Source organism: Numenius arquata, chromosome Z (assembly GCF_964106895.1).
Source record: "Numenius arquata chromosome Z, bNumArq3.hap1.1, whole genome shotgun sequence".
Lineage (NCBI taxonomy): Eukaryota > Metazoa > Chordata > Aves > Charadriiformes > Scolopacidae > Numenius > Numenius arquata.
The window spans coordinates 78,930,054-78,952,327 of NC_133616.1; the positions used below are offsets into that span (position 1 = coordinate 78,930,054).

The window sequence follows — 22,274 nt, forward strand, 5'->3', positions numbered from 1 at the left end:
TGTAGACTTTTCTCCCAGCATTTCTGTCATAGTGAACAAATCTTTAAAGATGAATTTTGGGCAATCTTCACCCCACAATTATCATAGAAAGCTCTAACCAATAAAACCCCCTACATTTGGGAAAATCATAGTGATACAGGAGAAGAATGTGAGGCCTAAATACTCACACAACTATGTGAAAAGAGGAATTTGTCCTTGCCTACTTGGATCTTTGTATAACTTCAATTTGGTGTAATACAAACTACAAAATAACAAAACTCGCATTATCAGTAGAGACATTTAATAATTGGTTTGATCAAAGGAAGAGTGAACACAATGTGACATTTGAAAATATCTTAGGGAAATTGAATTTAAATAATTCACTTAGTTCTGTGAATAGTAACTTTTACAGCTATAAACCACACCCATCCAAACAGAAAAAATCTGGTCTTGCTTTTGGCAGCTTCTCCATTGTATTTGGATTGCTGGTGTTTCACTGTTAAGGACCCTTGTGAGCAGGCACAGCGGTAAAGGAGTCCTTTGGAGCTATTCATGTTATGGATTAAGCGCATATAGCTACTTGGGGTTGTGCCTTGGGCCTCCGTCTCACAAGGGGAGTTATTCATATCCTTTGGAAAATGCTGTTGATAATTAGTGCTTTGTAGGGTGGTGAGCTCACTCCCATTACATAAGATTAGTGCTGTAATAAGGAGCTGGCTAGTGTCTGTGGCCAGATTGTCTGTCACTTGGAGAATGCTGCCAGCTAGGAAAGTAATGGGGCATATTGCCACTTTTAAAACTGTCCAGAGACTCGACATTAGTTTTTCTTCCCTTCGGCATAGGAGCGTTTATGCTTTGTGTTTTGCAATGCTGGACTTCAGGTTGTCAGTGTTAGGTAGCTACATTTAAAAAAAAAAACAAAACCCAAAACCAACAACAGTTGGTTTAATTCTGGCAAAAACAAAGCCCTCTCTTTTCCTTCCTTTATTGGTCAGTGAATCAGAATGCTTTAACTTGAGCAAATCTGTAACTGCACCCCTCTCAGAAAGAGTAACTTTATTGAACACAAAAACCTTCAAAAGGCATGGAGCATTGTAGGGAAGGAGCCTGCCTCTGAGGGTTAAATAAAGCAAACAAACTAAAAAGTACTGTAGTCAGCTGCAAACAAAAAGCTCATTGTGCCCATGTCCCACAAGATCCTTGGAGAAGGAGATTTTAAATCTACCAAATGTTTTGGTTTTGTGCTGCAGTCAGTCATTACAGCCCCTTTTTAAGATGCTCATTTGACCTGCATTTAAATGGAGGAGAACTATATAATGTTATTAATGACAGGTATATTTTTAGTTCAGTATGTCGTAGGCAGTAAGGAGGGCCTCTTGGACAAAGTGGGGTTTTGTCTCATTTTTACCAGGGGGGTCAGCAGTTACTTCAGAGCCTCGTTACGCTTGGCTCTGGGCTAAAACTCTTGGACAGCTTCAAACCTGCAGGAATTGTTGACATAAATGACAAAGTACAGGATTTTCTTTTTTTTTTTCAGTGGCTCTCCTGGTAGTTGTGCATAAAAAGAGTAAGTCACAGCCCATGCAATTTGCATGATGTTGATAATACATAATTATGTTAGTGTGACTCCTAAAGAACATGTATTACACCAATCAACATTTAACACCCTATCATAGTTTTATTCCACAGTAAAACACCTGCCCATTAGCAAGAGAATGTCTCCGGCTCTTTGTCACTAATTTTTAAGTCTCCATACTAAGGTGGCTACTGAAAGCCCAGCACACATTGTATACCCCAAAAATTGTGGGTATATAAAAATAGTGGGAACTATACAGTGTGTGAACCATGGTGGGAGTTATTACTCTAAGAAGAGTTGGTACAGAGCAGATAAAAACTAGTGGAGTTGTGTCCAATGGCTTCAATTAGGTTTTAAAGAGTTAATAAAAGAGATATATTTTCTGAACAATTATTATTTTGGAACTACTCAAAGCTAGTGTCTGGACTCAGTAGTGAGTAGACATTGCCATCTAGTGGGAGTTTCTTGCCATGCTTAATGGTTTCTGCTCAATGGAAAAGTTCTCATGCTATGGTATTGTCTTTAAAAAATGTCAAAGAGCTACTCCTCTGCTCCCCCACACAATCGACTCCCCCAAAAGATAGAATTGATGGTGCTTTTATGTTTTGACTTTATCGGCTAGCCTTTTTCACTTGTTTCATTTGTATTCCTTAGATTTCTTTCCTTTTTTTTTTTTTTTTTTAATAGATCTTATTCAGTTGCTTATTCAATTTGCAATCAGTGTTTGTGGATATTAATGGATATACATGAGTGTATGTTATTCAGAGTCCTTTCTTTGCAAGCTGTTGCATAGGAAATCAAATCCCACTGCGCTGTTACCAAAAAACCCTTTCAAGTGAAATCTTTTGCAAAAGTCCTTAGCAAAGCTCCTTCTGGGAATTCGTCTTGCTCACAGTGTGACTCTGTAATGGGGAGTGCTCGGTGCCTGCCTGGCCTGAATCCTGCCAGTTTCCCAAATCCCATGCAAATAAAACCCAGATTAGGTGCTTGAGGGAAGCCATTCAACTATGATCTAAAGCATATCGGGATCACGATGTGATTTTTGTCTGTGCTTGTAGATAAGTTTAGATACAGCAGTTGTCTTCAAATTCACTAGGATTTCTCCCAGCAAAGATTTACCAACACATTTAACTTGGTCCCTCCTTCAGCAAGTTATTTTAGAATGTGTCTAAATAGTGCACGAGATGTACCCTATAGGGTTTAGGGCACCACCTATGTCTTTAAAGAAAGGTATATGCTTAAGCAGTCACTGAATGGGGTTTTTAATCTCATGAATGCTTTTGGTGAGTTCTGTCAGACTGCTCTCATTCGTAAAATTAAACAGAAAAATCCTTTGCAGGACTGGGGTGAAATTAAGTGAAACAGAGCCTATGCTTGCTATAAGGTAGTTTCTTGTCTTCCTCAACATATAAATGCATTAAAATACTAGGTGAACTTAATGGAAGTATTTCAGACATTGCCAAATCTTCACAGTAATCTGTTTCATTTTTTTTTCTATCAAAAAAAAATGCAATCCCTTTCAAACTTCCCAAGAGTGTCTCATGTAACAGAATCAGTACTGTATAACAGCACGAGTACAAACGAGGTTTTTTTGAACTGATCCATATTATACTCATTGTAACCTTGTGCTGATCTTGTTGCAGTTCAGCCAACCTATAAAACTGGGTAATTGCCACAACTTACTGAAAGTGAAATGTAATTTTTAGTTAAGCTACCCAATTATAACAGAACCACCACAGTGAAGGACTTGCTCAGGGGGTTTCCTGATAAAGATCCCTAAGAATTTGTCTGCTATTGTGAAAACAGTGTATTCCTGTTATTACCAGAGTTATGACAGAGAAAAAGGGACGATAGCCAGTAAGCTTTGCAGTGGTGGTTTCAGCTTGTTTAGTGATAAATACCAGGCAGGAAATGTTGCTTCACTTTCCAGTGAAATGGCACAGAGAGTATCCTGTCAGCCAGTCCCTACATCTTTCCTTGTTTCTTTTAATTTGCCTTGTTAGTCTTGCATTAAGAAACAATCAGATAGGGAAGCAGCCAGAATGAAAGAAAATAAAAATCACATTGGAAATTCCAAGTGCCAAAAAGTGCCAAGACAGATTTGTACTTTAGGCTTATTTAAACACACTGAAAACATGCTTCCTTTTCCCAGAAGAAAAAGCGTTAACCCTGTAAATCTAAATAGATTTATTTCAAGTAAACTATTTCCTAGCTTTAGTTATGTACAAAAGATTATTGGCCTTTACACAATAGGGAGGTCAAGCAGTAAGGTTTTGTTTGCATCAGTAGTTTATTTTATTATGCTTCATTAAACGTGGTGCTTGTTGACTATTTTGGAAAGCAAAATCCAACCGATTGATCTCAGCCACTTGGTGGGCCTTTTGGAGATAAAGGAACAGCTGAAATTTCCAAGTGAGTGTCACAAAGCTGAGATACTGGTTACTCCTAGATTCACCTTGGCAGCGCAAACATCTGAACGAGCTGAGTGGATTACTCATTAATAAGGAAATAAGTCTCTCAAATAAGGCCAGTTATCTAAAAATTTAAATAACAAATCCTCCCACAAGGTAGGATCTTGTTCGTGATGGGAAGGCTGTGCTCATTCAGTTTAACTAGCAGCCGTCTGAATGAGAAAAAGTACTGACTAGCTAATAAAGTTAGCTGCTTTACAGCTCTTGCTGTAATTCTGGCTTTCTTAGATTTAATTTATGTAAAAAGTCAGCTTGTCACCCAACTGGCAGATTATGGCTGTGAGTTAATTCAATGCCATATAAGGAAATTCTCCCCTAAAACATGGAACTTAATAAAATGTCTTCATGGGCTTTTGCAACCATCATATCCCAGCTCCTCCTGTGAGGCCAGGGAGTACATTGTCACTGTTTTACAGACTGGGAATCAGCCAGCCAAGAGCATTGTCTAATGCCACGTAGGAAGCCTGAGGAGCTGAACCCAGTCTCAGCTGCAGCTCTAACCCATGGACCATCCACCCTCTCTCTGCGGGAAAATTTTCAGTGCTCTTTAGCAGAGAAAGCGAGACCAAGTGAATGCAATGTGTCGGCACAGGCTTTGCTTTCAACAAATAAAAACTGTACAAGAAAGATTAATTAATTATTACGGTATAATTAACGGCACAAAGAACATAACAGGAGCTCCAGTTCTCAGCCTGAAATGATGGGGAGACAGACTAGTGGCGTGCCTCCCAGAGGACCACGTGGATGTAAAGGGACCAAAATCCTGTCACCAAGGCTAGGTCCTGCAGTTACCTGATTACCAGAAACCTCAGTTTTTTGATAAAAAGCCACAAGTGTCTCACCATTGTGGGTGTTGAGAGCTTTGCAGAGGGGCTGGTGCGGCAGTGTCTGCCTGAGCCTGAGGTGGGTGCCTCCAGCCTTTGAACTTCCCTCTCCACAGCCACCTCAGCAGAGCATGCTTCTCTGCTGGAGGAGAAAAGGGCCAAACCTCCTTTGAAGTACATTTTGAGTCATATAGATAATTAAAATTACAAGTCCCAAAATGTACAGTCTGGAAGCACTTTGCATTTCAATCCAGGGCAAAACTTCACAGATGTTATGGAAATGTTGCTTAAAAACCAGGGTACTCACAGTTTTTAGGGCCCTCTGTGCAATCACCCAGGGTCAGTATTTCTGCTGAGGACTTAAAACGTCAGAGCAGCTTTTCTTCCATGTATTAACTTAGCATTTGAATCTACTTAGGTTTTCAGAATCATAAGTTAAATCTTATGAATGATACAGCTAAGAGTATCGCTAAAGGTGTCAATTGAAGCTTGGTTGTTGGCAAAAAGATGTCTTGAGCTTTATCAGTTCAGACACGGTGCTCCTTAATGCGGTTTCATTGGTCTGCTGAGGCAATAACAGTTTACATGAAGATATAACCTAGCAGCAGTGTGGCTGGAAAGATGCCAGCAGTTTTGGGGCTCGTCTGTGAATATGGCTGATCTTTTTTGGACGTGATCTTAAAAACCAAACAAACCTGAATGGTACAGGTTGCCAAGGAATGAAGTTAATTTTTTTTTTTCTCTTTCTACAATATACTTTTGTAAAAAAGACAGTAATGGGTTGAAATGCAGGGATCTTAAATGACATAGTCACTTCAAAAAGGGAATCTTGTTCAGCATATTTTGAGCAGTGTTCCCCAACAGTATAATTATGCCCTGAGTATCTTAGATGCTTACTGCACTTACTGCAAGGGTAGGGGGATGGTTACACTTAGCATATGTGGTATGGGAGGTTGTAAGGGATACCTTTGAAAACAAACCGTACAAATCAGTATGTGACTTTTGGGATTTGGTCCTTTCCCATTAATTTTTTGCTGATGTAGGTTTACTGGAGATAGTGCAGTCACACCTGATTTACACCAGTGTAAGAGAAAACCAGGATCATGCTCGTGGTCATGCAACAATGTGATCCGTAAGAGGAAAGCAAAATATTAGTTTATTTGTCTAGCAATTTATTCCACTCAAACTGTGAGAATCTTTTTGTATCATTATCCCATTATCAGTGGCTAAATAAGGAATTGAAAAACTACAGAAGAGCTGGGTGGAGACCTAAGAAAGCAGTTCAGCAGTCTGGAACTTCCTCTGCTAAGCAATTCTGGCAATAAACCCAAGCAAAATCAGAGTTATTCAGCCAAAATAAATCCGTGCAATGACGATATCAGATGTGAGGTAACAGCAAGTCACGCTGGAGGATATCAGACATTCTTGAATAAACCACAGGGTCTAGATATAATCCTTTGCCGTTGCACTGCAACCCTGCCAGCAAAGCAAACACCAATTTTGGAGTCATTATGGCAAGGCAAGTCAGAGCATATGGAGTCTATGGGCTTGGGGTGGGAGCTGGCAAGCTGCTGAGCACCTTCAGCTCACACGCCCCCAATAGCCATTAAATATCCCTCATTCCCAGACTCTGATCCCTATGGAAGCAAACAGTTTTCTAGTATCATTTCCACAAGAAACAGCTTCAAGGCCTGCTGAAGTCTTTCCTTTGCTGTCAGGATGTTATTGATCACTTTCCTTCCACTAACCTGGCTGTTTCCTTTAATTTTTTTTATGTGTCCGTATGTCTGGGAATATTCTTGAAAGCAGTTGGGCTGCCTCAGCTTAAGAAGTTGCTACCCACCATCTGAGGAGTGTAACCAACTGTGCACACACTCCTGAGTTACATTAGCAATTCTTGCTTCTCAGTTGGGCTGGGTAGTAAGACATTCAGAGGTGAAAGTGAGAGGTGATCGCTTCTTTCTGCTCACCGCACCTCAGCACCACTCAGACAGATTTCCTGGCAGCGCAAGTGGAACCTACACCAATTGTCCTTCAATGCCTGATTCTTTCTGGTGCTCCTGGAGGTGCATCGCAGCCCCCAATGTAGAGGAGATGTGGCAGGAACCTGAGGCTGTGCCATCGGCAAACCTAAGCCTTCAGTGTGTGCATCCAACTCGGCCATCGCTGGTTTAGCAGCCAGTAGCTTTCTGTGCTGGGGTAGCACGATCTTTTCTGATCGGAATCCTGCATCCTTAACCAGCTCTGATGTAAAAAGGTGCTAGACCTTTGTCTCAGCAGCCACTCCAAAATGTCCTTTTGGAAAAGAGGTCTTGGAGCACTCTAAATTGCATTAATACTCACCATAGAATCATAGAATCGTCTAGGTTGGAAGGGGCCTTTAAGATCATCTAGTCCAACCATCAAGCTAACTCGGATAAAAAACCCATCACTAAAGCATGTCACTAAGCACTATGTCAACCCGTCTTCTAAATGCCTCCAGAGATGGTGCCTCAACCACTTCCCTGGGCAGCCCATTCCAAGGCTTAATAACCCTTTCAGTGTAAAAATTTTTCCTAATCTCCAATCTGAACCTCCCCTGGCGCAACTTGAGGCCTTTTCCTCTTGTCCCATCGCCTGTGTCTTGGGAGAAGAGACCGACCCTCGCCTCTCTACACCCTCCTTTCAGGTAGTTGTAGAGAGCGAGAAGGTCTCCCCTCAGCCTCCTTTTCTCCAGGCTGAACATCCCCAGCTCCCTCAGCCTCTCCTCATAAGACTTGTGCTCCAGACCCCTCACCAGCTTCATTGCCCTTCTCTGGACCCGCTCCAGCACCTCAATGTCCTTTTTGTGGTAAGGGGCCCAAAACTGGAATCAGTACTTGAGGTGGGGCCTCACCAGTGCCGAAAATATGCATGACATATGCCATGCATAGGCATATTCCTTCCTCCCTGTTTTCCTACTTGCTAGCTCAGGAGATACACATGGAACTTGCTTTTCTCTTTCGCACTAGGTGTTGCAGGAAGCCCCCCATACCGCAGATCCCATTTGACTCATGTGTATGGTATTTGGCTACTGTGCTTGCAAAACTTGTGCTCTGATTTATAAGCTAATGCACAATGCCGAATTCTGGACTTGAGTAAATGAGTTAGTGTGTATTGTAGTTTAGGACTATTAAACACTGAAATGTAGAGATGGAATTAAGTTAGTTCCACATAAAAAGGGGGATGTTTTATTAGAGGTAATAAATTCAGTGCAGAACAAATTTATTTAGACCATGATTGTTAAATTGCTTGGATAATTAAAACCTGTGATGGGTAAGATGACACTTGGTAGGGAAAGGTTAAGTACTTAACTCATTTTTTTCATAGTTTGATTCATTGTAAGGTAAATACTACTTGTGTGGGGTATGTTAACTTTATTTCTAAAATGTGTTCGCCCAGGCGGTGAATAGTGGTTATTTCATAAAGTTAAGAAAATAGAAAGCTAAACTTTTATGACATTTATATGGGCCAGCTCTAGACAGAAAGATGTAAGCACTGAGGAAAATATAAGCACTGTAGAAACTGTGTCATTTTGACCATACAAGGGGCTAGCTGCCTGGTTAATGTCTGGCGTTTATGTGAATTCCAGTCCTTTCAGATATCTATTTTTATCCTTCATTAAATTCTTCTTGGAATGACACAACAGAAATCCCAAAGAAAATCACTAGGAATAGTTTCCCAAATCTTCTCTTGCTTTTTTTTACATAATGTTATGCAAATCTCCAATTACCGTTCTTCATTTGGGATCAATGTGCAATGTGCAACGATGAGCTTGAAAGGGTGCATTCTACAGTGGAATAAATGCATTTTTAGCCCATTCATGGAGCCGTGCACTGCAGCCAGCATCTCGCAGCTCTTGGTAGGGACATATCTTTGGGTAGATGTGGAGCTGAAAGCTGCAGAACTGTGTAGCTAAATGAGTGCAGACCTGCATGTAACCAGCTTGGATTCCAAAGAACGAAGCATGCCCAAATCGATACACCAGATGTTGTGGCCCAGGTGCAGGGCTAAGAAACTATTTTTTTTATGCTAAAGATACTTTTCAGCCATTTGAAGGTTCTTTTTTTCTTCCTGTCACATACCAACAATCAGATTTCTATTTCTGAAATTAGTGTGCCAGTTTCTGGTTTTAATTTGTATATATTCATAGATGTCTGGAGTTATTTTTTCTACAGAGGGCAGAATTTGGATCCTCATTTCTAAAGCTGAAAGGCTGCTGTGCTGTATATGCACAGTCTGCCATGTAGGGCTTTTTAATGGCAATATCAACCTGCAATGATCTGGGGACACATTCTGACACCTTTACTTGTTTTACACCTAATTCTACACGTCATCCCATTGAATGACTTCATAAAATGAGGTCAGAGAATAAATAATTCGAGTCTGAGAAGCTAGCCTGTAATTTGCCATTTAGTAGACGTGGACTAACAAGGGTTATGGGCTATTTACTGCATTTCCTGGCATTCCACTTCATGTCTGTCTGTGTAGGAAAGAGTGTGTTTCAACACACTTAGGATCAGATTTTACTTGCACTGAATTCTGTCACTTTGTTTTGTTCACCTGACATCAGTTTACAGTAAGTGAGAAGTTAGATCATTTTATTTTTTCCCATTGAGATAATATGTTATTAGAGTGGGAGGATATTATAAATTTAGCTTTGTTTAGTTTGTGCTTAACATCCTGAATCAAACAATTGAGTTTGCTCTTCACCAAAGGTAATATTGTGTGTTCTGCTGCAAAAAGGAATGTAAATATACTCCAGCTCTGGGAATAACGGTTTTGCTCCTCTTTTCTGCAGCAATATGAGAACTGGCGACCAAACCAGCCAGACAGCTTCTTTTCTGCTGGAGAAGACTGTGTTGTTATAATATGGCATGAGAATGGGCAGTGGAATGATGTACCATGCAATTATCACCTTACCTATACCTGCAAGAAAGGAACAGGTATGAACTTTCCAGTAACGATAGCATAATTTTCTAAATTCCGGTTTTATAAAGTTAAAATGACAAATTCTAGCTGACTTCTGGTGACCAGTAGAGTGAGCCCTCAACTGAGTTAGCCTCACAAATTCGTCCTTCACCTGTATGCACAAATTGCATCTCTACCTAGCCTGTTCCTGAGTCAGGCACAAAAGCCTACACAGTTGAAACTCTTCATAAAAAAGAACAGGCAAATTTATTCTTAGGCACAGATCTCAGCAAAAGAGGCATTCATGTACCTGGCAGGCCTGCTGTACTTGCGTATCACGGAAATATTACCAGCTCTTCCTTCCTGGGTTGGCTTTACTGTGAAGTGTGTGGGCAGCGGAATATGGGTAGGCAGTCAGAGCAGGCAGCTGACCGCTGGTACGTGCTTAGCTTTTCAGCTTCGGTTGAGCGTACTTCTCACCCATCTGGTAATGCTGGCCTTTGTCTTCCTATTTTCCAAAAACATCTAGTTTAATGGCACCGCTGGAATCTGGAAAAGCGCAGATTGGTTTATACACTGTTAGAGCTGATATTTACAGGAAACCTGACTGTTACCAGCAGCTGCACAGCACCAATACTTTAGGAATTGACTCTGCCTCTTCAGACTGGGAAAGTAAAGAAACAGCCAAAATCTTGTGTGCGTTCCATTGTTCCCAATTACCATTTACAACTTTTTTTTAACATGCTCTCTGGGCCTTGACAGATCCATCAGTTTTCAGTGCTTTTAATAGTCTATTGTTGAGGAAGACGTGAGAAGTATTGAAAATGAGACTTTTTTTTCTTAAATTCCTATAATAACTTCACTGGTTTTCAGGTTTGCAGCTTTCCAGTGAAAATTCCTCACTTCTTGGTGTGAGTATGCCAACCTTTCTGGCTCAAATTTACACCAGAAATTTAAACCAAAAAGGCAATACTAACGATACTATCTGCTGTTTTCCACTTTTCGTCGTTACTGTATTTGGTGTAGAAGTTTGCAGAACTACAGAAACGACTGATCTCCCTGTCCTTATTTGGGTGTGTCTCTTGGGAGTGTAATTGAGGTCCCTTGACACCTTCCCTTAGCCAGGGTGTGGAGGTCAGTACCATATTCAGAAGTTGCATTTACAAACTGATGTTTTGCGTTACGTTCTTTCTTCCTTTCAGTGGCTTGTGGTCAGCCTCCTGTTGTGGAAAACGCAAAGACCTTTGGGAAGATGAAACCTCGTTATGAGATCAACTCCCTTATTAGATATCACTGCAAAGATGGTTTCATCCAGCGTCATATTCCAACCATCCGGTGTCAAGGGAATGGAAGATGGGATATGCCTAAAATTACTTGCATGAATCGTGAGTTCTTTGAAAGCAAGCCAGTGCTGGAACAGAAACAATAGACTAATTTAAGATTAATAAGTGATGAACATATATTTTAAGAGAAGTGCAAATCTGGTATGACAGATTGTGACAGCAATACTGCTCACTCTATCTGTAGCAAAAAAAATCAGGCCTCCAAAACTAATGAAAATGTTCTTCTTCTGATTTCACAAAAGACAGTAAGATTCCTTTAAAAGTAAATAACAACACTCTTACAAAGCCCCTGAAATCAACAGGTTCCTAATAATTCTTTCTGCAACTGTGTTCCAACTGTGTGTAAGAGATGCCTTTCCCATCTGTAACATGGTCATAGTACCAGTTAATCATTTGTTAACTCTCTAATTAATCAAGAATAAATGGAACTGTAATGGGAAGTTTAGACAGACCATTCCTAGTTAAATAATTTTAAATTAATTTTCCTTTTTTTCTTCCTTCTCATTGCAGCGTCCACATACCAAAGGACTTACTCTAAGAAATACTACTATAAACATTCTTCATCGGGAAAGGGAACATCGTTAAATTCATCAAAACACTATCATCGCTGGATCAGGACGTGGCAGGACTCAAGGCGCTGAGAGCTAAATGGTGAATGGGGATTTCCACCATTTCAGCCAAAGTCATAACTTTCTGTGCCTTTTCTATCACTTGTAGGAGTATTATGAAATTGTTTTGAAACTATGGACTGCGGTATTCACAATGCATTTTGCAAAAATATGGTGTTTATCAGAAAATTTTTAAAAAAAAAAAGGAGAAGTGCTTATGGGGATAAAAGAAAACCATTTCCAGCCTATAAAGACTATTAGTTTTCTATATGCCATCAGTGTGGACCATTTTATGATATATACCAGCCTTCTGCAATATTTAAACAGCTCGATTTTAGCACCAATGAAAATGTAAATAAGATGATTTTAATGTTGTTTAATTGTGTGTTGTTTTTGAAATCCTGTATATAAAATGAAAAGTCACACTAATTTCAGGCATATTTATGGTTAGAACGGCCTCAGAGGTCTTCAGTCATTTATGACGTTGTTTTTGTGTTGTTTACCTAGGCTGGAAATGGTTGAAATAACTTCACTGACTGAAATTTGCTATTATCAGGTGAAGATAAACACACCAGTTACATGACATCTTTTATTTTTTAATGGGAGCTGTGCCAATTCCCATCCAAGGTACAGTTTGTGTCCATGTGATGCCAAGTTTAGACAGAGCACATAAAAGCGGCATGAAGCATGAACTAGGGGCTGCAGTGTGGAACTGTTTTTCTGCTCTCCATTCCAGCTTCACCATTCACGGGAAAGGACTGCATGGAGGAGTTGCGTATGACAAGGAGGGCCTGTAAAAATCCAAGTGCTAATACATTAACTTTATCAACCAGGGCCACTTTTTTGAAACAAAAAACAACAAAAAAAAAAGAGGAAAAAAAAGAAAAAAAATTCTTTCACGACATTAACCACAAGGTCTATATTACAGGTCTCTGCATTCTAAAATGGAGATAGACCTGGTGTTTGGGGGATTTTTTTTTTTTTGTAAAAAACAAACAAAAAATCAAAAAAGTAAATAATTTTGTATATATAACCATTTTTTAATCTTTTTATAAAGTAATGAATGTTTGTGTATGAATGCTGCAGCTGTGAAGCGTACATAAATAAATGAAGTAAGCCATACTGATTTAATTTATTGGATGTTATTTTACCCATGCAAAGAAGATTAAAAGAGCTCGCCAGTGCAGTATTAGCCCCTGAGCTCCACTTTTGGAACCATCTTTCAGTTCAACTGCTATTTCCCCGGAGAACAAAATTCCTGCTAAACAGGATCATTTGTTTGCGGTTAGATGGGTGAGAACCATGTGACTTAACGGAAGAATCAGAATCTTGGCTTTCTAGGAAGAAGTGTGTGCACAAAGAGGTTGTAGGTTGTAGTTGGTGCAGTGTGTACGTAGGAGTTTTCTGTTATGATTTCTTACCCTGGTCAGCGTGGCGGCTGACCTGGAGGTGTACAGTAAGTGTAGAAGGTAACGTTTGAAACGACCTCTCCACAGAAAGGACTGTTATTTCTGCAAAGTGCCTTGCACATCTTTGGGCACAGGACAAAAAAAAAAAAAAAAAAAAAAAAAAAGGTAAAAAAAAAAAAGTAAAAAAAAAAAAGTGAAAATAAAGAACAGTAAGTTCCCTATGATATACCTTTTAAAATAACATGACGGATACAAACACAGATGGGAGGTTTGTGTTAGCGTGGGGATATGATGCAAAAAGTTGAAATGGAAAGGAAAAGAATTGAAACCCAGCCAACATGTAAGAGTTTGTACCAGGCAGAGCTGCCTGTGGGGTGACCTTGCCATAGCTCATTGGGAACAGTAATTACAGTTCCAGACAACATCTCTTAAGAAACTGCCCTTACTGCTTCATCAAGTGTACCCAATCTTTGAGCGTTCAATGTGGCAGTGTGTCACTGTGTTGGCTGGCTCATTCCCCACCCCCCGCCCCCAAACAATGCACATAATACTTTTCTCTATTTATATTATTATCTTGTATAGTGTATAATGTGAATGTCTGGGTTTTTTTGTGAATGAAAGTCTAAAATCTTTGTAACTTTTATATCGGCTTCTGTTTCACCAAAGAAACAAGGTTTTGCTATACTGTGACTTGTCTTGTTATTGCATGTCTTCCTGTTTAAATCTATGCAATGTGATTTTTTTCATATGAATACAATTAGACTGTCAGGTACTTCACAATTACCATGGGCTTAGTCAATTGCCCACTGGAGTCAAAGAGAGTCAGCTGGCTGAACTTTAGTAGGTGCTGGATTTGACTTTATATGAGCAGCTCTAGGGGATATTTTAAGATATACATTGTATGTTTTGAAGTCGATTATTGCTTGTATAAGTCAAGGCTATGTTCATAAATATACAGTATTCTACACATCACTTCCTTGTACCAGAAACATACAGAACAGAAAATATATTTTAACACTTTGAAAACTTTCTCACCATATGTATAAAAAACCCTGCATAGATTTGTTGTTTTCTTGTCTACTTGTTGGATTTAAACAATGTTGTAAGGCATTCAGATAACATTGTGATTGTAGTTTTAAATAGGTTAGGTACAGTGCTTATATTGATTTTTTTCACCTCCTTCTATTACGCATAATAAAATAGGACTGACAACATTCCTTATTAAAAAAAAAAAAAAAAAAAGCTAAAAAAAACCTGTTACCCATGCTTGTTTATTTAGACAGAGAATGGAACTTTATTCAGGTCTGGAGATTTTTTCTAACGCTGATCTAAACCCTAAATCTTCCCATACTAACTGCCTGCAGAATGCATCCGCTCCTGTCACAAAGTTAGGTCTGCTGTGATGCCAGGGCGTCATCACGATGAGTGCCTCTCCCTGGAGCATCTCTGAATTCCAGCAAGCGGTAGCGTGTTGGGATTGGAGTGGAGGGATAGAGGACAGAAGTAGAGATTTAGGTACAGATTTTCTGAGTGAGTGTTTCTTAGCTCTGCTTTCCTGCCTTTTGAGTTAAACCAGAATTCTTTTTAACTTATTTTTTCAAAGTTACCCTGTATCTACTGCAGGGATAAAAGAGACCACTTTAAATTGTGTTTTAGAAGTACAGGCAAGACAAATATCGGAGTAGTATCCTTGTAGTAACCTTCCCCTGTTGCTTAAGTGTTAAACTTTTTGTCTCTACTAACACACTGTCTGCCATTTAAAAGGGTACAGAAGCAGCTGTAGGCTGGGAGGAGGAGAGGTTAGGAGAGGATGGAGCATTGCTAATTAAAGTCATTAGGTCAGGGGAGCTCAGATGGGTGCTGTACGTCTTGGGTTGCCAGCAGCACAAGGAGCGCCTCCTGCAGCCAAGGCTCGGTGTGTGCACAGGGCTCAGAACGCCACGTGAGCTCAGAATGACAATTTGTGTGCCCATGAAAATCTCTGCAGAGTAGCCATTATTATTATTATGAACATCTTTCCATCCCTTCAGATATTGACAGTATTTGACTTCCCGGCATGAACCTGCAGAGGTTAACACCACCCAGGATAGAAACACGCCGGGTCACCTGTTTCAGTAGAGCTTCTCAAATAGCAAGAGAAGGTGCTGGTTGGTGGAAACATTCCTATATTCCAGCTACGGCCCAGGAGATGCACAACTTCTTGAGGCCGGGGAGGAAGAGGCGGCTCCCTGATGGCAGATCTCCTGGCAGGACATTGATTTCTATGGGATCCCTCGCCTGAGATGTTGCTCCACATAGTGAGAGGCTGGGGATGGATGGAACATGTAGGAGACAACACAAGTCCCTGGAAATGCAAGAGGCAGGCCAGCAAAATACAAACCGTCTGGCAAGGGCCTGCTGATGGAAAGGAGAACCTTCAGAGAGAGCTTTAAAGTCAGAAATTGCTTTGCCAGGGCAGTGGCTGGAGGAACACTCTGAGGCTCAACCTGTGGGTATGGTTAGGGTCCAGGTCTGTAATACTTTTTTAAAACTTGGATCCTGCTAAGAGTCCTTAGAGCCCAACTTGTGGGTGTACTTAGGTATAATTAAATCCTCAGTGAAGCTCTGTACCTCTAGTAAGTTTGGGGGTTGGTTGTTTTTTTTGTTTGTTTGGTTTTTTTTTTTCTTTTTTCCATATTGTAGATGCTGACTTTTTGCATTTAGAAGAGTTATGTTTTTGTCTGCTATGAAGTCCTGCTGCTGTTCTGCCTCCAAAAAGCCTCTAGATGGTTCCTCCTCAGCCTGAGTAGGGCTGCTGAAGGAGCGGCGGCTGCACAGATGCCTCCTGGGGCTTCTGGGCAGATCTATGAACTTCAATGCCATTCGTGGGCAGCAGGGTGTGAATCACTCCTGGCGTGAGGGAGAGCTATTTCTTAGTCTGGATGGTAGGTAGGGAGAAAGCGTGGTCTTGTTCTTGGCTCAATTAACAAGGTTTGCAACATGCCGTTCTGTCCCTCGGAGGCAGAAGATAGAATCATGGAATCATAGAATGGTTTGGCTTGGAAGGGACCTTAAAGATCACCAAGTTCCAACCCCCTGCCATGGGCAGGGACACAAAGTTGACTCAAGCTGTCTGTAGGCTTCAGCTCTCCAGGTAGAAAACTGCTCCTTCACCAGGAAATCTTTAGGGTTTTGCATACCAAAAATGACTGGAAAGGTGTCTGGGTGCAGAGCAGCTGTTTTAACACACAAAACGCATTCTTTTGCAGAGAAAACCTGCAACTTGCACTACGGATTGCAAGCAGTAACGCGCATAGGCCTTGATGAGCACGCTGCTTTTCCTGACAAACAATGAAAGGGATAAAAAAGCTGTTTGGATGAGACAGGGACGAAAGCTTACAGGCCACACAAAGTTGTGAGCGCGGTCAGGCCAAGAGGTACAGTCATTGTAAGGACAGAAATGTCATCCGGGAGAAGGTGTGTCATCCGAACACTCCCGCAGTAGACCCGGAAGGAAACTTAAGAGCCTGCAAAGTTCAATTTGATGGCAGATTTTGGTTTTCACGGCAAATAAATGCTTTCAAGTGGGGAAGCCATCAGCGATTACTGCCATAGAGGCTAAGCTACCGCGTAAATGCATATACAAAAGAGAAATGGGACCTTGAGGTGTATTAGTGAGGAATTTATTGAAGGGTGGGGATGGATTCATGGTACTACCAAACTGCCTCTGGATTTCCAGCTGCCAATAGCCAGGAGAAATGAACTGAAGCTGGAAATGCCCCAGCAGGCTGCTTCTGGGATGGTCAGAAGGCTGGAGAAGCTAAAAAGAAGGCAAACGCTGGTGGAGGTCCTGCGCAGAAGCAACACTCTTAATGAGCAACGACACGGCTGCTGGTTTTAAGCCCTAGAAGGTGCATCACGTAGTGGTGAGAAGTCCCGTGACAGTGAAAAGCCCTTATTTCTTTAAGACAGGAGGTAATCAATTTAGGAAAGGGAATAAATGGTGTGGTTGTCTTCAGTAGCAGGAGAATGGCAGGAATTTTAGTCCCGTGTTTCTTGAACTGCAGTGGTTGGGGTAGTAATTACACATAATTATTCCCTACCTATGGGGTAGGGAAACAAGTGATGCAGAGGCTTGGCAGAGACACAAAGATCTGCAACAGACCCGGGCAGTGAATCCGTGTTTACTAAGGGCCCCGTTCCTTCACAGGTTTTTGGAAAAAAAATAAAGTGACTTTTCTAAGCAGGTGATGGAAGTTTTGATTCGAAAGGCACTGTAATCCCAGGCTGCTCTCTTCAGGGTTAAAACAAGTCTTGGGCTCACCCATGTACCACATCTTTGTCAATATATATTTTAAACAAGCTTAGAAAAGCCAGGGATGGGGGGAGACAGGGAAGCAGCGGGCGTTGCTGACAATGCTGCCTGCTTGCTGAATGAAAGACCCCTTTGATCGTGAAAGCCATGGACATTCTTCCACTGCAGCTTGCTTATCTTAAACCAGGGCAGCTCCTAGATATGCACAAATCCTGGCAGCGGACAGTACGTGGCAGGGTAGAAGTGGCCTCTCCTGGTACAAGCTCCATGTGGAGCTCCGGGTGAGCCAGGAGGCAGCCCCCAGCTCCTCAGCTGGAGAAATGATGCCAAACCTGCAGCACCTGCAGTGTGAGGTGGCTGAGAGGTGCAAGCCCCAGCCTGGAGCTCATGCCCTGTGTTGCCCAAAGAGGCGTTTGAATGGGAACGTGAGCTCCGATAATAAAACTGGTGGACTTTGGTGGATTTCAAACCCTGCTGTGACCTTGGGCTGGCACTTGCAGTTTGAAAACAGCTGATGGTACAGGGGCTGAAATGTGAGCTATTCCCCTCTGCTTTTGGGGAAAATAAAGATGTTTTCCTTGCAGTAAGCTGGTTTTCTCATACTCTCACGGTACAAAGAGAATCCTAAACCCAGCAGAGCGTCATTGATCATGGTACCAAATCAAGTGCACCCCACTGAGTCTTGCAGAACCCGTCTCCATTAGGGATCACTGTAAGAGGATCTGAAGCGTGTCGGAGTGAAGCTCTGCCTGCTTGTGCTGTACCATGGCTGGCAGAGACCACAGAATCACAGAATGATATGGGGTTGGAAGGGACCTCTGGAGATCATCTAGTCCAACCCCCCTGCCAAAGGAGGTCAATGTGGCCAATGTGACGCCCATCTACAAGAAGGGCCGGAAGGAGGATCCTGGAAACTACAGGCCTGTCAGCCTGACCTCGGTACCGGGAAAGATCATGGAGAGGATCATCCTGAGTGAGCTCTCAAGGCATGTGCAGGGCAGCCAAGGGATCAGGGCCAGCCAGCATGGGTTTATGAGAGGGAGGTCCTGCCTGACCAACTTGATCTCTTTCTATGACCATGTGACCCGCTTTCTCGATGAGGGGAAGGCTGTGGACGTTGTCTACCTGGACTTTGGTAAGGCCTTTGACACCGTCCCTCACGGCATTCTCCTGGAGAAACTGGAGAATCATGGCATAGACAAGTGTACCCTCCGCTGGATAAAAAACTGGCTGGATGGCCGTGCTCAGCGAGTTGTGATTAATGGAGCAAAATCTGGTTGGCGGCCGGTCACCAGTGGTGTCCCTCAGGGCTCAGTTTTGGGGCCAGTCTTGTTCAATATCTTCATTGATGATCTAGATAAGGGGATTGAGTGCACCCTCAGTAAGTTTGCGGATGACACCAAACTAGGTGGGAGTGTTGATCTGCTTGAGGGTCGGCAGGCTCTACAGAGGGACCTGGACAGGTTGGATCAATGGGCCAAGGCCAATGGGATGAGGTTTAATAAGGCCAAGTGCCGGGTTCTGCATTTCGGCCACAACAACCCCAAGCAACGCTACAGGCTTGGGGAAGAGTGGCTGGAAAGCTGCCTGGCAGAAAAGGACCTGGGAGTGTTAGTGGACAGCCGGCTTAACATGAGCCAGCAGTGTGCCCAGGCAGCCAAGAAGGCCAACGGCATCCTGGCCTGTATCAGGAATAGCGTGGCCAGCAGGAGCAGGGAAGTCATCGTGCCTCTGTACTCGGCACTGGTGAGGCCTCACCTCGAGTACTGTGTTCAGTTTTGGGCCCCTCACTACAGGAAGGACATTGAGCTGCTGGAGCGTGTCCAGAGGAGAGCCACCAAGCTGGTGAGGGGTCTGGAGAACAAGTCCTATGAGGAGAGGCTGAGGGAACTGGGCATGTTTAGTTTGGAGAAGAGGAGGCTGAGGGGAGACCTCATTGCCCTCTACAACTACCTGAAAGGAAACTGTAGAGAGGCGGGGGTTGGCCTCTTCTCCCAAGGGAATAATGACAGGACCAGAGGAAATGGTCTGAAGTTGCGGCAGGGGAGGTTTAGATTAGATATTAGGAAGAATTACTTTACTGAGAGAGTGGTCAAGCACTGGAACAGCCTGCCCAGGGAGGTGGTGGAGTCACCATCCCTGGAAGTATTTAAGAAACGTGTAGACGTGGCTCTTCAGGGCATGCTCTAGTGCCCGGGATTGTTGGTTTGTGGTGGGGTGTTGTGTGTGGGGTTTAGTTGATGGATGCTGCTTGCTTTTTTTTTTTTTTTTTTTGGGGGGGGTGTTGTTGTTTGTTTGGTTTTGTGTTGTGTTTTTTTGTTTGTTTGTGTGTTTTTGTTTTGTTTTTTTTTTTTGGTTTTTTTTTTTAATGTGGTTGGACTCGATGATCTCAAAGGTCCCTTCCAACCACTAAGATTCTGTGATTCTGTGATTCTGTGAGGTCCATGTAGAGCAGGTTGCACAGGAATGTGTCCAGGCGGGTTTTGAATGTCTCCAGGGAAGGAGACTCCACCACCTCTCTGGGCAGCCTGTTCCAGTGTTCTGCCACCCTCAAAGTGAAGAAGTTCCTCCTCATGTTTAGGTGGAACTTCTTATATTTAAGTTTGTGCCCATTTCCTCTTGTCCTATCCCTGGGCACTACTGAAAAAAGACTGGCTCCAAAGAGACCAGTGGAAGAGGCTTCGAGGAAAAAGGCATGATTGGAAAAAGTGATGTTTTGATCCTTTCTCTGCCATGTCCTCCCCACACCAGCAGCCTGGCCCCCTCCCCGTGGGCGTGCTTTCCAGACTGACATTTTCAAAGGCAGAGTAAGAAGGACCAAAATGATCAGAAAACAATATTGTTATGAAAGGGAATTGTTATGCCAGAGAGAAAAATGCAGGGAGAATGACAGGAGGAAAAGTACATGGGTATTGATTTGAAAATGGAAAATCAATCCATGTTAACTTTGTAGTAGGGAGGAATTTGAATTTATACCAATGAATTTATACCAACCAGACAGTGATATCCCCACTATGTGCTTATCAGTATAATAGCCACATATAATATAAATCATATACTACTGTAGGTTTTGATAAACTGGCCTAAATGTGTGTGGTCACTTGGTTTGGCAGTAGTTTCTGGTTGCACTCTGTGGTTACAGGTGTTTTTTTAAAAAGCTCCTTCAATCCTTCAGGGCTTTTTTAAAGACAGACCCTTTAGCCTGCGTTTGCACAAGCGGGATACACCTTCAGTCACTCTCCAGCCCTTGAAAACTGTTAGGAACAGCTGTTCGTACTTATGAAGCCATACATTTGTGTTTAAAATGACAGGCAATGGCAACACAAAAAGATTTTTCAAGATGCCTGAAGTGACATTTTAACATACTGCTGAAGTGAAATTATTTCTAAAGGGAAGAGCTTAGGACATCCAGTGTCACTTTCTGTCACTCTTGGGTGGAAGATTCCTCCTGAAGAGGAGATTCCAAATGTGAAAGTTAAGGAAAAGCTGGGGGTTTAGTCTACAAAACCCTTTTGAGCTTTACAGAATCCTTTGAGCTTTACTAGCTAACATGTAATTACACGGAAAAATGAGTTTACTTTTACCTCTTAGGACATAGTTTTATAGTTGTATATAGTTAAAGGTTCATTTTTCAGGGGTAAAAAATCAGATATGTGTACTTTGATTGACTCAAAATAGTCAGTCCAAGGCATCATTAACAGCATCAGGGCTAACCTTAGAGGGAAAAAATATTTGCCAAAGGAGAAGTGAATAGAATTACAGAAACCCAACCTTTCTTCTCTTGCCCTGCCCCAGCTGACTCCAGGCACAGCTTTGATCTTAAAAAGGCCACAGTGTCAGGGATTGCTCCCGGCTGCTGGGGACAGCCCTGGGGATGCCGTGTTTGTGCTCCAAGCCCCTGGAACAGCAGGAGGGATGGCCGGGGAGTGCTGTAAGAGGGAGAAAGCAAGATAAGAGAGGCTGGTGTCATCAAGCCAGTGCAGGAGCAAATCCCCTGCCTGGACAAGCCCCATCCAAGAGCTGTCACCTTGTGCTGACGGGCACCAAACCTCAAACCTTCCCTGATGTGGTTCGACCAGTGGTTTTGGCTATTTGAAGGAGCCAGGACACTGCTATTTGGATAACCCAATCCTAAAATGGCCAAGGTAGTGCAATTATAACCCCTGTCAAATTTGTGGCAAATGGTAATACATATGGTCCAACAAATCATCACACAGGGATAGCATCAGTTCATTTCTCAGAGATCAAGTCTCCTTTCTGTTAAATCATTGTGGCTTTTCAAAAGTGGGTGCAGATCAAAACTATTGTCCCTGCACATAGCAAAGCCAGCTGCTCTGCTGCATTCATGGCTTGGTGTGTCCACCTTCCCTCCAGGCTGTATCTGTCTCCTCCAAAACACCCTCTGCCGTTGCTAAGCTTCTCTTTACTTCTGTGCAGTTCACAGATCATGCTCTTCTTGTGCAAAGAAATAATATTGCATGTTCAAAACAATCCCGTCAACCTCTATGATGATAATCCACCAAAATTAACACAGCATTTTATTTTCCTTTATTTTGCTTACCTTCTTACGAAAGTCCCGTGTTGTCTGTACCTGGAAATCCAGGACTGCCTTTTGATGTCTTCTGTGACCTCCTCATGGCAGTGACACCTCTTTGGATCTTGGCCAATATGCATTCTGTCTGATAGCCAGAGTGTAAATGCCTCTGGCTGATCTCACACCATGGAAATAACCCTTTTTGGCTGTAAATTTTCAACTCATTCTCCACTGATGCTGAGCAAAGAGCTCAAAAGGTAATCAAGTAACTTCTGTGTAGTACAAAACTTTCTCATCTCCGCCATAT

General features: G+C 42.2%; 1 protein-coding gene across 1 annotated transcript in view; it reads left to right on the plus strand.

Annotated features, from left to right (window-relative positions):
• Positions 1-12,570, plus strand: part of VCAN (versican) — a 107,690-nt gene extending 95,120 nt beyond the window's left edge. The window contains exons 10-12 of the mRNA XM_074166061.1: positions 9,670-9,814; positions 10,982-11,164; positions 11,633-12,570. Of these exons, the coding sequence (XP_074022162.1) occupies positions 9,670-9,814; positions 10,982-11,164; positions 11,633-11,763 (459 nt within the window). The 3' untranslated portion in view covers positions 11,764-12,570. The remainder of the gene's footprint in view (positions 1-9,669; positions 9,815-10,981; positions 11,165-11,632) is intronic.
• Positions 12,571-22,274: the final 9,704 nt, after the last annotated feature.